The following is a 13,996-nucleotide window of genomic DNA, read 5'->3' as shown; positions in this document are numbered from 1 at the left end:
TGTGAAAATTTCTAACGCGAAATTCTACTGCAGTAACTGATTTATTTCACCTACTTATCTCTCACAGTAAGTTATTTACGAAACCCTTCAGTAACATTAAAATAAATTCTACTGCAGTTATCACATAATTACATAGAGAAAATAACAGTGATATACAAGCACAAGAATTAATCACATAAACACAGTTGTTTTTGGACAATTGTGCCTGGAAAAACCCAATGTGGGAAAACCGGTACAACAGATGAAGGTTTATTTATTAATCTTCAGCAAGAATCGCTTTACAAGGAATTATTCTACAGAAAAACTGAGACACTTCTCAGAGAAACACCTAAGACAAAGTTTCTCCTCACCCTGGAGAAGTACTGACACCCTGGAGACCCTTCACCCACTGCTGTGTCACTTATGCATCACTCTGCGTCAGCCTGCGTGAGGACTACGTCTCCAATGGTTTTCTCCTTTCTCTTCCCTCTGCGTTGTCTCTCGAATGCCCTGCCTCACCTCCTCCCCAGTGTCTGACTGCTGCTGATGCCCTCCTCTTCCTTCACCCTGCAACACTCCCTTTGAAATCGAACACGTTCTCCTTGAGAATTGATTTCCCTCAGGTTACTGAGTATTTTCCTGGTGTGTTTCCAAATGACTCTCAAGCCTTCTCTTATACTTTTCCTGTAGATGAATCAACGACCGAGATTAAGTCTCTAATCAATGTCTATTAACGCAGACTTTATCCTCGTCTCTTAGAAGCTTCTCACCCATATTTTTTTAATACCCATTAATATTTTTATTTTCCTAAGTTTAGACTTAGGAAACTAAAATCTTAATTATTTTAATAACTTGTCATCCGGGTGGAATTTCTCCAAATGATTTTGGGGTCTTGGAGATCTCATGTGTTCTAGCCCCTCCACAAAATTTTGGAGCTAGAGCACATCCGATGCTACCCAAAATCAACACTGCCTCTTAGCGAGGAATGTGCTCTAACAATGCTTCCCAATAGAAGCATCACACTGATCCACAACATCGGTTCTCTACGTTGCTGATGCTCGACTTGCTTGTGATACCTCTAGAGTTTTTCCTTTGGGAGAAATACTGGTGTTGGTTTCTGCTGGTCGAAGTGGCTGGACCAATGGATCATCCTTTGACTGCTCTTTGGAAGGCATTTCTCGAGATTCCCTGAAAGCTCTATCCTCCATGAACTTTACATCCCGTCGAATTACGATTTTCCTATTCCCTAGAAGATAGATTCTATATTCCTTAGCATTCTCGCTATATCCCACAAGGTATCCTTTTTCCACAGTTTAATCCAATTTCTTCCTCTTTTCTTCGGGTATATGGCAGTATGCCAAACTCCCAAATATCTTGAAATGACTCACCTCAGGCTTCTTACCAGTGAAGACACTCTCTGGAGTAATCTTACCTAATGCCCTGTGAGGAGTCTTGTTCTGAACATAAAGTGTTGTGTTGGATGCTTCTGCCCATAGAAACTTGGACATATCTTGATCATACAACATTCCCTAGCTGCTTCAACAATAATGCTGTTCTTCCTTTCTGCTACTCCATTTTGCTTCAGATTATAGGGTGTTGTCCACTCTCTTCTGATGCCTTCCCTTGCACAAAAATCAGTGAAGTCCTTGCCAATATATTCTCCACCATTGTCTGAGCGCAATACCTTTATCCTCTTTCCTGTCAGATTCTCAACTAGAGCCTTGAACTCTTTGAATCGAGCAAAAGCCTCATCTTTGGTTTTTAGAAATTAGATCCAAGTCTTTCTAGAATGGTCATCAATGAAGGTGACAAAGTATTTGACACCACTAAGAGCTTTTGTGGACATGGGTCCGCAGATATCTGAGTGTATCAATCTCAGAACACTCCTAGCCCTGCTTCAACTCTTAGCCCTATTGTACTTCTGGAATAAGCTGCTTTGGCGTACTTGCCTAGTGCGCATCCTCTGCAAACATCGTCTCATTTGGTGCTTAACTCTGGAACTCCTGTGACGGTTCTTCCGAGAATTCTTAGAGCCCCATGGTGTAAGTGTCCCATCCTCCTGTGCCATAGTTCATTCAAATCTTTTTCCCCACTACTGCCTATCAGTGCCATTGGAGATTCTAGCTGTAACTTATACAACGTGTTACTTCGGACTCCAATTTGAGCCTTCTTTTTCGAACTAGGGTGTTGGAAATATACCTTTTTCTCAATGAGGAAAACGACATAGCCCTTGTTTTGTAGCTGAGATACAGAGAGTAAGTTCATCCCCAATCCTGGCACATCCAACACATTCATTGCTTAAAGTCGATCCCTTGCTTCTGTTTGAAAGGCTACAATACCTCTTCATACGGGGGTACATTTTGACTTATTTCCCATGGTGATTTGGAAGTTCATTTGTTCTTCCTGATAATTCGAAAAACACTCTCGTATTCCTGTCATGTGCGCAGAAGCTGCACTATCAATATACCAAACCTCAGAGGAGGCAGAACTTGTTAAGAAAGTGACTTTTGCTTCTAGTCTGGAAGCTAACACAGAATAATCGTGATCCATGTTCTTTGTGCTTTCCTCTTTCCCTAGAGAACTGCGTGAGTCCTTCTAAGTTGCTGCCACAGTCTTATGCTTCTGACTCATAGCAGATTGTCTAATCCTGTTGCCCGATCTCTGCTCTGATACGATGTGACAATTTCTAACACGAAATTCTATTGCAGAAACTGATTTATTTCTCCTACTTATTTTCCACGATAAGTTATTTACAATACTCTTCAGAAAACATCAAAATAAATTCTACTGCAGTTATCACATAATAGCATAGAGAAAATAACAGTGATATACAAGCACAAGAATCAATCATATCAACACAGTTATTTTTGGACAATTGTACTCAAAAAAACCCAATTCGGGAAAATCGGTGCAACAGATGAGGGTTTATTTATTAATCTTCAGCAACAATCTCTTTACAAGGAATGATTCTACAAAATATGAAGATACTTCTAAGAAAAAGACCTGAGACAAATTTTCTCCTCCTCCTGGAGAAGTTTTGACACCCTGGAGACCCTCTACCCTCCTCTGTGTCACTTCTACATCAGCCTGCGTGAGGACTGCGTCTCCAACTGCACTCTCTCTGATGTTCCCTCTGCACTGGCTCTCAGATGCTCTGCGTCACCTCCTCCTCAGTCTCTAACTGATGCTGATGCCCTCCTCTTCCTTCACCCTACAACTCTTCCTCTGAAATTGAACTCCTCCTTGAGAATCGATTCCCCTTGGGTTACTGAGTATTTGCTCGCTGTTTCTTCAAATGACTCTCAAGTCTTCTCTTATACTTTTCCTGTTGATGAATCAATGACCGAGATTAAGTCCCTAATCAACGACTAAGATTAAAACAGATTTGATCCTCGTCTCTTAGAAACTTCTCACCCATATCTTTATTAATACCCATTACTATTTTTATTTTCCTAAGTTTAGACTTAGGAACCCCATTAAAAATATTGAAAATTAATTTAAATAACTCATCTTGCGGGTGGAAATTCTCCAAACGATTTCTGGGTCTTGGAGATCTCATGTGTTCTAGCCCCTCCACAAAATTTCGGAGCTAGGGCACATCCGATGCTACCCAAAATCAACAGTTTTCTCATTAAGTCATCAAAATCAAAATGTGTTACATAGCTAGTAGCAATGCCAATGGCAAATAGAAATAGCAAATACAAAACAACTACAAGCCTCAAGGTAGTAGATAGCTCATGACCCATGAGTCATCAATCCTCATCATCAAAATCAACATCACTGTACTCATCATCATGGTCACCATTGCTCTCCTCTGCTGCATCATCCTCCTCTGTATCCAATGTCATCTCTGCATTTGTTGCATCCTCCTCCTTTGTATCCCCTTCCTTTGCCCCTTCCCTGCTGCCCTTGATTGAGCCATGAATGCTGTAAAAAAATAAAGAAAAAATGCACAAATCTGTAAAACAAATGCACATGCAAATTGCTGTAATAAAAATGTGAAAAAATAGAGAGAAAATGCACTTACTTGTTGCTTGAATCGCCTCCAAAATGCTCCCACACCCTTTGCTCTTCGCTCTCACACAACCACAACAAACCCACAACAAGAGAGAATGAGTATTGTGAAGTGAGAATGGCCGCGTGGTGGTCAAAAAAGCGTGACAAGTGTTCTGGAATCAGGACACGTTGGTGTCCCATCAGGACACGAGGTGTCTCGATGGGACATGCGAAGACATGATTCGGAGGACACGTGTCCCACCGAATCCTGTCTGATTCGCCTGATTCAGGACACGCAAGGTCTGGGCAAGGAATCCGGTTTCTTAGCTTTTAACACAATCATCACAAACAAGAGATATGAGGAAGAAAAGATGTTATTGACACATGCATTCATCTCGTATACCCTAAGAAGACTTCAATTTTAAGCATTTCATGCACTTGAAGGATGACCTTATTACCAGACTCTAGTATTAGTTAGAAGCATTGGATGCATAGCTTTAGGATTCTTTTAGGCTAGTTTATATTTTGCTCACATCAGCGCTGAGTTGAGAGTCTGAGACATATCATCACATCTTGAGATTAGAGGGGATATTACTGGGTTTTAGGAGGCAAATTCTACAAGGTTCACCCAGGTCAAATCTTATTTGGCTGATCACTTGTTTCTTTTCCTCTACCTTAGTGTCAAATGACCCTAAGCAATGTATAGAAGGTCATGTGACACCAATCCTTAAATCAATGCGACGTTATACTTTTTCCAGATGTATAATTGGTAGACCAACTGCCCCTACGTGATGAAGAAGGTTTTGTTCACAATATAATTCGACTGTTCTCCTCTCCTCCAGCACAAGTACTTAGAGCTCTATTACTAGTTCTTCTTGATGCACTCGTGTTAGGAGGATTGCAAGAAATGATGGACTTCCGCCATAGATCACACATCTTTGTCCTCTCAGTTGAATTTCTCTTCAGAAGAGAATATCAAAGAGTGTTTGACCCCGCTTTTGGTGTTCAGTGACTTTGTTTGATAGTCCTGGTTTTCTTACTCCACTTATTTTGCTTCCATATTTGAAGTTCCTTGACATTTTCTTTTTATGTTTGACATGGGTGTTGTATCTATATTACTTTATTACCATTACTAGCTCGTTAGCTGGTTTAAAAAAAAAAAATATTTATTTATTTATTTTTAAATTTATTTTTGTTTTTGTTCTATATTAGTGATAGCAGTTGTGTTTGCACTCTTGTTGTGTATTCCCCTAGTTGTACTTCTGAGTTCCATTGACCTACTATTGTGGTATTCATTGGATATTAATAAAGTTATCTCATCTTATCTTAGCCTAAGGATGGAGCTTTATGTGTTCACATGTGTTTTGAGTTTTGTTCTCAGGTTTTTCACCTTTTATCCAAATTTAGTGGTTTTCTCCTTTTTGCACATGTCATCCTTGTTTCTTCAAAAGCTTGTCTTTCAAAACAACAAATGTTGTCTCACTGTAGCATCCGAAGCCTTCGAGTGGCTTGCCATGTCTTGATCAACACTAGAAAATTTTATCTTGGACAGATGTATTCACGAATCCTTTAGGGTATGTCCCTTAGACATCCCTTAGACAATGGTACATTATTCTGCACTGGATCAGGGCAAAATGTTTCTTGTGCTGTGTTTCTTTGGGAAATTTTTTCTTCTTTGTACAATTTGACATCTTTGTTTCTTTCCCTAGTTTGGAAAAATGTCTACAACCTGTGTCTCGTTTGGAACCTTTGCAATGGTGTCATTTGCAACCTGTAGCATCTTTTATAGTGATGTATTCTTGTTTCTCTACTAACTATAATGCTATGTTGCACAAGTTTCCAATATGCAGGTATTTTGGGTACATAGGAATGAGTATCTGGTATGGATAGAAACTTTGCCTAAAGTTACAGGAAACGTCAAGTTGGAACTTGGAAGTGACAATAATATAATATATTAAAATTTAATATATGCTAAAAATAAAATGAATTATTAATAACATAATTGATAAATCAAATTGTTCATATATAGTCTATATATGATATTTGAATATGGTAAATGCAGCCTTTCAAGTAAAAACTTTTAACTATTTTCAAATTTACTATTATATATTCAAATCATACAGGTGGCATTGGAGCACAAAATCTCCCACACTCACCATTCTTCATGAAATGAAAATCAGAAGAATGCAGGAAGTAAATGAGGAAGGGAAAAGAGTCTTAATTAATTTAACCAAATTTACAATCTGCAAAGATTGGAATAGAAATATTTTCATATTTGTTTACTTTTAATTTTTAAATAATGATTAAAAAATAAATATTTTTAATTTAATCATATAATTTCTGATAACATTGATATTTCTTATTATTCAAATTATTTAAAATTACTTTCTGAATATATAATGGATTCAGTCACCAGTGTGTACAAAATTTCAAAAATATTCTGATTTCATAAAGTTAAAAGCTACCGGAAGATATGAAAATAAAAAAGAGCAGAAATTAATGACCATTCTCATCTATTGATGATGTGAACAAAAGCATTCTAGGAATTCTTGCTGTGTTCATAGATGAGGTTTGGCATACCAGGTGGTATTTGCCAACAAGTCGTCATAGGATCGATCCCTGTGTAACATCCTCAAAATTATATGAAACCAAAAATTGGCTCTGAATGAATTAAATGGAAAATTAAACATAATCAATTGATAATTCAACTAATAAAACACAAAGAACAATAAAATAAAGCTAGCCCTGGAACCAAAACTTGTAGATTTCTAGAGTGCAGTAAACGAAACTATGGGTTTAATATTGCAATTTGCAACTCAAAATCCCACAAGAAAACCACTTAACAGGTTTTAAACCTGGCTGTCCTAAAAAACTGCATAAACAAGATCCTCAAATTATTTTGTGCGCATGTTATTTTCGTGTAAAACATATGCAGGTATGGGAGGAAACTGTAAATTCAAATTATAAATATTGCAATTTAAATTTATAACTTATAAGCTCTGAAATCATTTCACCAAAGTCAGTTAACAATAGAAATAGGTCAAAATCCAAGACGCAGAGTTAAAAATGTTCTTCAATGGATCGGCAGCTCTCACAAGCTCCCAGGTCATGTTCCCCGCCAAAACCAGTACTCGAAACATCACAGTTTGCACAACCACTCTCCCAAAATGCTCTGAAGTACCTGAAGGTGCTCCCGACTATTTTTGAATGTTTCGTACCTGCTCCCAAGCTCCTAGGAGCGCTGGAGCATGGGGTACGTGCTCTCCAATCGCTGGGAGCGGTACCCGTGTAACATTGCTATAATGTGATTTGATGTTTTTGTATTCACATTAAAACCATTTGCCAAGGTCTCGTGCAATATTTATGTGTCTTTGGGACATCATGTGTTTGGATGTGTCGTTTGTGTGTGTCTGTGCAACGTTTTGAAATTTTTGTGTGTTTGGTATTGAAAATGCGGGGTTTCTATGATTAGTGGTTACAAGTCATGGTTGTATCATCTTGGTAATGTGCCGTATTCTCCACTTAGCTCTCACTCTTTGGTTGCAGACAAACTGTGCCGTAGTGTGTGCAATCTGGCCATCTCAGTCTTGCTCTCATGATAAATCAAATGCTTGTCTCATTTTTTTTTCTCTTAGAGTGACCACACATCAGTTATTGTATTTGGGTTTCACATAGGTGAGCTTCATCCATTTCTCCATGCATTCATTTGTGCACATCGATTGCTCTTTAGAAATTAAAAGTTGCTGACTTTGAACTTTGAAAACTTCATGATATTTCCTCTAATGTTTCAGTGTTGAAACTTCTCAGTGTTTAATCCTTCTCTTTTCCTTTTTGAAATCTATTGTGAACTACAAACTGACTTTCTCCTTTGTGGACTCTTGTAATTGTTGTTGTTTTTTGGCATTCAACTTCCATGCCACTGGAATTGTGTTGTTTTGTTAACACTGCTAGTTTTCATGGCACAGACATAATATAGGAGATGAAATTGTACACAAACAATGCTCTTACATAAGTACTAGGTAATTAGCATATTATGCTATGTTTTACTAAAGCAATATCATAATAATGTTAAATCTATGTTCTAACACATAAACACCTACTGCTAAAATAACAATTAAAACCTAATATGGGTGATTGCAAATATTCAGAAACATGTGTACTAGGCTAGAATTTCAACAATATGTTTTCTATATAAGAGTGCATGAATTTATTTATATTCATTTTCAGTTTAAATAATAATGCCCATTTAGTGGTTGTATATGACCAATGGGAGTATAAAAGGTACACAGATGAGTAACATTGTGAATGCTCTGTGAGAGATGCAAACGAAATGATAGAGCAGTTTCACAGTAATTGTGAGTCAAACTTGCTGAATCATGAATTTGACTTAGTTTTGGCTGGAAAAGAGTTTTTCTGTCTTGGGCCAAGTCAATCTTTGGGTATGATGCAGTTTGATTCAATCAACACAATTTTGACTTGTGCGATTAACCATGAGTTAAACTCTGCTTGCTGATTTCTTACTGATGTGAGTTTTGTACTTTGGTATTTCTTTATACTTTTGTATGTGTATTTCTTTATATATTTGTACCTGCCGAGTTTGTTCCAATCTGAGTTGAACTCTTGCCTCTTGTGTCTCACTGAGTTTTTCCTGATTCTAAGTCTGGTAACTTTGCTAAGGGATATATAGTGAGTGCCAAAAACAGATACGATTGAACCCTAGAGAGACCAAAAGAATAAATTGGGCTGGGCCTTGAAGGATGTTAAGGAATAAGCCGTATACCAACAAAGCTGTCAACTGTCAGCTCTTCCTAACATCTAAAACCATGAAGAAGTGTAGGATGAGATTCCTTCCAGTCACGGGTTGTCTCATGGATTCTGCACTATTTGACTTACATATAATTGTGATTTTTCTCTTGATGCTTGTTGTGATTGGAGCCATCTAGAGCCTGGATGTAAGAGGTTATGAACATGGAGTTAGCAATGTGGGGTGGTGTCTAAATTTGGATCAAATAATAGAAGTGAAGCCTTGCTTGGTGATTAAATAAATTTACTACAAGATTCTAGACTGAGAATTCAATTCCATGTGGGCTTAATTTTACCTATGATAAATTTCACGGATTCTAATGCTAGAAGTTTTGGGATGTAATCCACACCTTAAATATTTCTATGAAAACACTCTAGGGATGTAGTCTGAAGGGCAAATAACTTGTATATCAGAATGGCAGTTGCTAAAATGCAATCAATGAGGTATGAGGATTACCCGTGTTGTGGTTTTACCTTGGTTATGGCACATGTCAGTTCTTATGTCATGCCATATACTGCTTATTCAGTGGATGGAATCAAGGATCAATGCCGTTATTGTTTTTGCATATATTAAGTTGTTTTTATCTTTTTTCTTCCCATAAATGAGGCTATAATTGGAAAATTCCATGAAGTCTGGTTTAATTGGTTTATTATGTTATTGAAGAAGTCTTACTGGTAATCTTGACTTCTATTGAGTATTGCGATTTGTTCTTTTTGGAAGGCATCTTAAAAATGTCACAAATATTGGTGATTGGTTATCCTTAGTCTAGGACAATTGCTAATACCTTTTATTATGATCTATAGGGTTTGAGTCTAGCAAAGCAGCGGCAGAGTGACAAGTACACCATGCACTCAGGTGAAATTGAAAAACTTAAGACTAACAGACCTAGAGAAGTAACTGATGACAGGGTGGAGCAAGTTGTTGGTAAAGGTGGCCATGAGACTTGTCCAGTTTGTCATGAAAAACTGGACACTAAACTGATGGTGTTTCCATGTGGACATCTATTATGCTGCAATTGTAAGTCTCTTGAGATTTTGTGTATAAAGCATTGTGAAATTGGAAATCAGATATGGAAATTTTAACACAACCTTTGTGAATAGGGAGAATCTTTCCTGTTTTTTCATATGACTAACAAAACCATTTTGATGAGTTCATCTCTGCCGGTCTGATCCATTATTCTATATTGCAGGCATGGTTTCACTAGTGGAGATGCCATCTCCTTTATCTGCAATATCGCAGCGTAAGCGTATTATGTGCCCTACATGCAGACACTGTACAGATTTTGGAAACATTGCTTATGTGGATGATGGTCATGGTGAGAAATCTTATGGAGAAACAATTAATAAATTCCAAGATGGCGATCGATCTGAGTTATCAATTTCTGTACGGGGTTCATTTGGTACAAAGGTATGTTGGACAGCAAGCTAATTCCTCTTTATTGGTCAGAATGCTTGTACCTCATTTGTGTTAATTTTTCTTAGGGCTATATTGTTCTTTGCTTTAGATAATTGCATTTTTGAACTTTTTCATATATCACATTCACCCCACATACATCTTAACAGCATTAGCAATTATGTAGAAAGAACAATATCATCAACAATACAGTGGAACAATAAATGGAAAATCAGAAGAAAAACATGCACAAATAGGGACACTATGATTTAGGTCAGAGACCAGGGCAAAACCCCACAAGGGCGAAAACCCACCCAAGTCTTCTTCTTCTATTCATCAATGATCAGCTGAGATACAATGTACAATGAGAATGAGGCACAGCAATCATCTCAGGCCTCTTAACTGTAATCATCAAAGGAACACATCATACATCCCATATGCATTGCCACGAATTAGAGTGTGACTGCCATCAAGGTCTCTGTCATCCTGTATCATAGTTATTGCCATATCAAATAAGGTTACTGCCATAAGGGGGCTGTCAACAAGGTCACTGATACATGTAGCATAGAAGATCACTGTTGCATAAATAGCAAAGTCACCATAAGTCACCATACTCTCATTAGGGTTACAACTCACTGCTGCCATATTGAATTAATACCATATCACATATTGCTTTGATATTTATCACTGTCATCATGCCGGCCATCAAGAATACAAGCCATAATATTTTAGCGCAGAGGATGCAATGCAGAGGATGCTATACATAACACAGAGGAATCATATGACATTACAGTTACAGTGAGTCCATACTGAGAGCGATCATATACCAATACCATACCGAGAGCAATCATATGACATTACAGATATACTATATCAGAGATGCAAGGTCACAATCGAGACCTTGTCAAGTAATGCGAGACCACAGTAATGCAAATACATTGCCACTACAAAGATTCTATAAGAGTGATGCCTTAAGAGTGAAAGTCCTGTGCTATTACAGTCATTCCAAAAGTGAGATCATAAGCCATACAGAGAGCGAAAGTCCTGTGCTATTACAGTCATGCCAAGAGTGAGATCATAAGCCATACAGAGCGCCAAAGTCCTGTGCTATTACAGTCATGCCAAGAGCGAGATCATAAGCCATACAGAGAGCGAAAGTCCTGTAGCCATGCGAGAGTATAGTCATATACGAGAGAGCTGTAGTTCCTCAGACATGCGAGAGAGAAGACCTGTGGAACCTCAGACCCATCTGTAAATCTCAGAAAGATCTGTCCCATCTGAAGTCTCTTTTGGAGATCAACTCAATTGGGTATAAATAATTGTTTGAGGGTCCGAAAGGACATGTCTTTTTGCCAAGCCGACTTGTTCAAAGTGAGCCGACTTGAAGTGGATATAAAAATTTGAATTTTATTAAACAATTTTCTTGGCTTCATCAACTAGGAGGGAGGGCTAAGGGATTGCTTCCTAGCTGCCAAAATTAACAGTTTGGAACAGTAATACTCAATTTATAATGTTCATTTATTTATTTGTTTTTCTATATTGGATGTTATTGACATTTCGCTTGTTACTGAATATACTGCAATGAGTTTTTGACTGCTCAATTGAGCAATGATTTATGTCAATCTGTTTGTTACAGACACAAGGTATGCCAATGCAAGTTTACTAATGTTTAAATAGGTGCTGTAGATGGAAGCAGTCACAAGGCGTATTCTGTGGATTAAATCTGTTGATCCAAAAGCAAAAATTCTAGTTTTCTCATCGTGGAAGGATGTTCTGGATGTGCTGGAACATTCACTGCATGCGAATGAGATAAAATTTGTCACAATGAAAGGGGGAAGGTATTCACTATGCTCCTGCACTCCTGCATACTGAATGCTAGTTACTATCATACAGTTTCTTGTCATAACTATCTTCAGGGTTTATACCATTAGATAGAATCCCATTGTGAGGTCTGGCAGGTGTATCTCACTGCAATTTACTAAGATTGAAGTGACTTAACTATGGTTTTTTTTCGTAAGAAAATCTTTTCAATATATTGACACAAGATTGTTTTGCTTATCAATTATTGGAAATCCTAAGTGGTTGCCTAAATTGAAATATATTTTCACTGCAAACTCATTTTCTATTTAGACTCTGTCAAATATGGGGTTTCTTGTTTTGGTGCTATCCTTTTCTATACTGTGATGGAAATTAATAATGATGCTGTTACATGCATTGGTATGATGCATATAATCCTGTGCAGAATTACTTGGAATATTTTCTTTTTGCTGGTAACAAATCTTATTACCTTTTTGTGAATAGAAGATACATACATATATATATATATATATATATATATCTATATATATATATATATATAATTTTCAGCTTCTGGTTTTCAGACATTTACGCATTCATCATATATCTGTTGAAAAAATGCCATTTGGCATCATTTTCAATGGATGAAGGATATATAGCAACAAAATAAATCCTAGACGTAAGCCCGAACTTGTGGCTGAAAAATGTATATAAAATAATATTTTCACTTCCAAATGAATGCATACAAATCGTAACCCTAAGACAATAATGTCCAAGAAAATTAATGTTGAAAAATGATGATTTTTCTGTAACCTAACCCTTATTTACTCTAGAAAATATGAAATGTAAAAATTTAGGGTTTATTTATGAGATTGGCACAAGGATAAGAGTAGTGCCTTTCTCAGTCATGGGCAAATGGAGTCTATGAGTAGAAATCTATGGAAGAATAAAGATGGAAGTGAGTTTAAAGAGAATGAGGAAGACAAATTTGTGTTCCTCATTTTGGAATTTTGGGTAGTTCAGAAGGTATTTTGGAGAGAAGGATACCCAACGAAAGTAGTTGGTTGCGCAATTTATCAAAAGTTGGGGTTTTGGACCCAAAGCAGTGGGTTTGGGACCTAAAGAAACTAATCATTTATTCTAAAGGGTAAGAGAGCAAAAACCCTAAAGATCTAGAGTTTTCCTAAATGAACCCAAGAGAAAAGAATAAGTAGAGAGCCTATGAGAGGCTCATTGGATCTCAAGTGAGATGGAGTTCACTTGAGAGGGTCATTTTCCCTAAAGGAGCCACGGACTATAGAGAGAGATAGTCGCAATTCGGACCAGATGTGTGGTTTCTAAGGAGGTTGAGTTCTGTTCAACATGGACGAATTCAAGAAGGTTGTTTGAAGCTGTCTTAGTAAAGGCCAAGATCTCTGTGGTTAAGCAACATTGGTTTGGAGGTTTGGTTAGAGGACTGTAGGTAGCCTCGAGTGCACTTAGAAGCAAGCCTAAGGCCGCAGGTCAAGGAGATTTGTCAAGAGTGGGACACCTAAGGTCTGATTAGGTCTAGGTAAGGGTGGTTGCATCCAAGATAGGGCTAGCTGCAAGTGAAAAAGTGAGGCCACTACCCAAGAAGTAGACCGAAGCTACAAAAGAGGCTTGTGTGGATAAGCCAAGGGTAGAAGGAGGGTAGTCAAGCCTATATCAAGCAATCCATCCTTGAGTGAACAAGATCTCATAAAGTGAGCCACAAAACTCCAAGAAGAAATTGAGCTTGAGAGGATATGTTGTTTGAAGGAGCAAACAATTGTCCAAGGAAGGCCGAGAGATCTAGGAAGCTTCTGTGTGGTTTCGTGTTGAGGAAGAGTCCTGTCTACTGGTCATTTGTCTGTTGGTATCTTGAAGGAGGGCCGAAGCCGTAAGTCTACAACAAGAGGTCTGAGAGGGCCTCAGATCTATTGTAGCCTAAGTTGCACTGAAACAAATACGGGAACATATACATATACGGGGTTTGAAATGGATATGACAAATTTTCAAAAAATCTGG

At 37.6% G+C, this 13,996-nt stretch overlaps 1 protein-coding gene across 6 annotated transcripts in view; it reads left to right on the top strand.

The window, feature by feature from the left end:
• Window positions 1–13,996, top strand: part of LOC149157990 (uncharacterized) — a 459,039-nt gene that overhangs the window by 306,691 nt on the left and 138,352 nt on the right. For all 6 annotated transcript variants that reach the window (XM_089436071.1, XM_089436075.1, XM_089436074.1 and 3 more), the window contains exons 17-19: window positions 9,583–9,796; window positions 9,969–10,186; window positions 11,858–12,009. In XM_089436071.1, the coding sequence (XP_089292197.1) occupies window positions 9,583–9,796; window positions 9,969–10,186; window positions 11,858–12,009 (584 nt within the window). The remainder of the gene's footprint in view (window positions 1–9,582; window positions 9,797–9,968; window positions 10,187–11,857; window positions 12,010–13,996) is intronic.

Source organism: Pinus tabuliformis, chromosome 5_2 (assembly GCF_031772625.1).
Source record: "Pinus tabuliformis cultivar Carrire ecotype Pingquan chromosome 5_2, CPIR1, whole genome shotgun sequence".
NCBI classification, from domain to species: Eukaryota; Viridiplantae; Streptophyta; class Pinopsida; order Pinales; family Pinaceae; genus Pinus; species Pinus tabuliformis.
The sequence above is the reverse complement of the archived record's forward strand: the minus strand, read 5'-3'. Positions and strand labels throughout refer to the sequence as shown.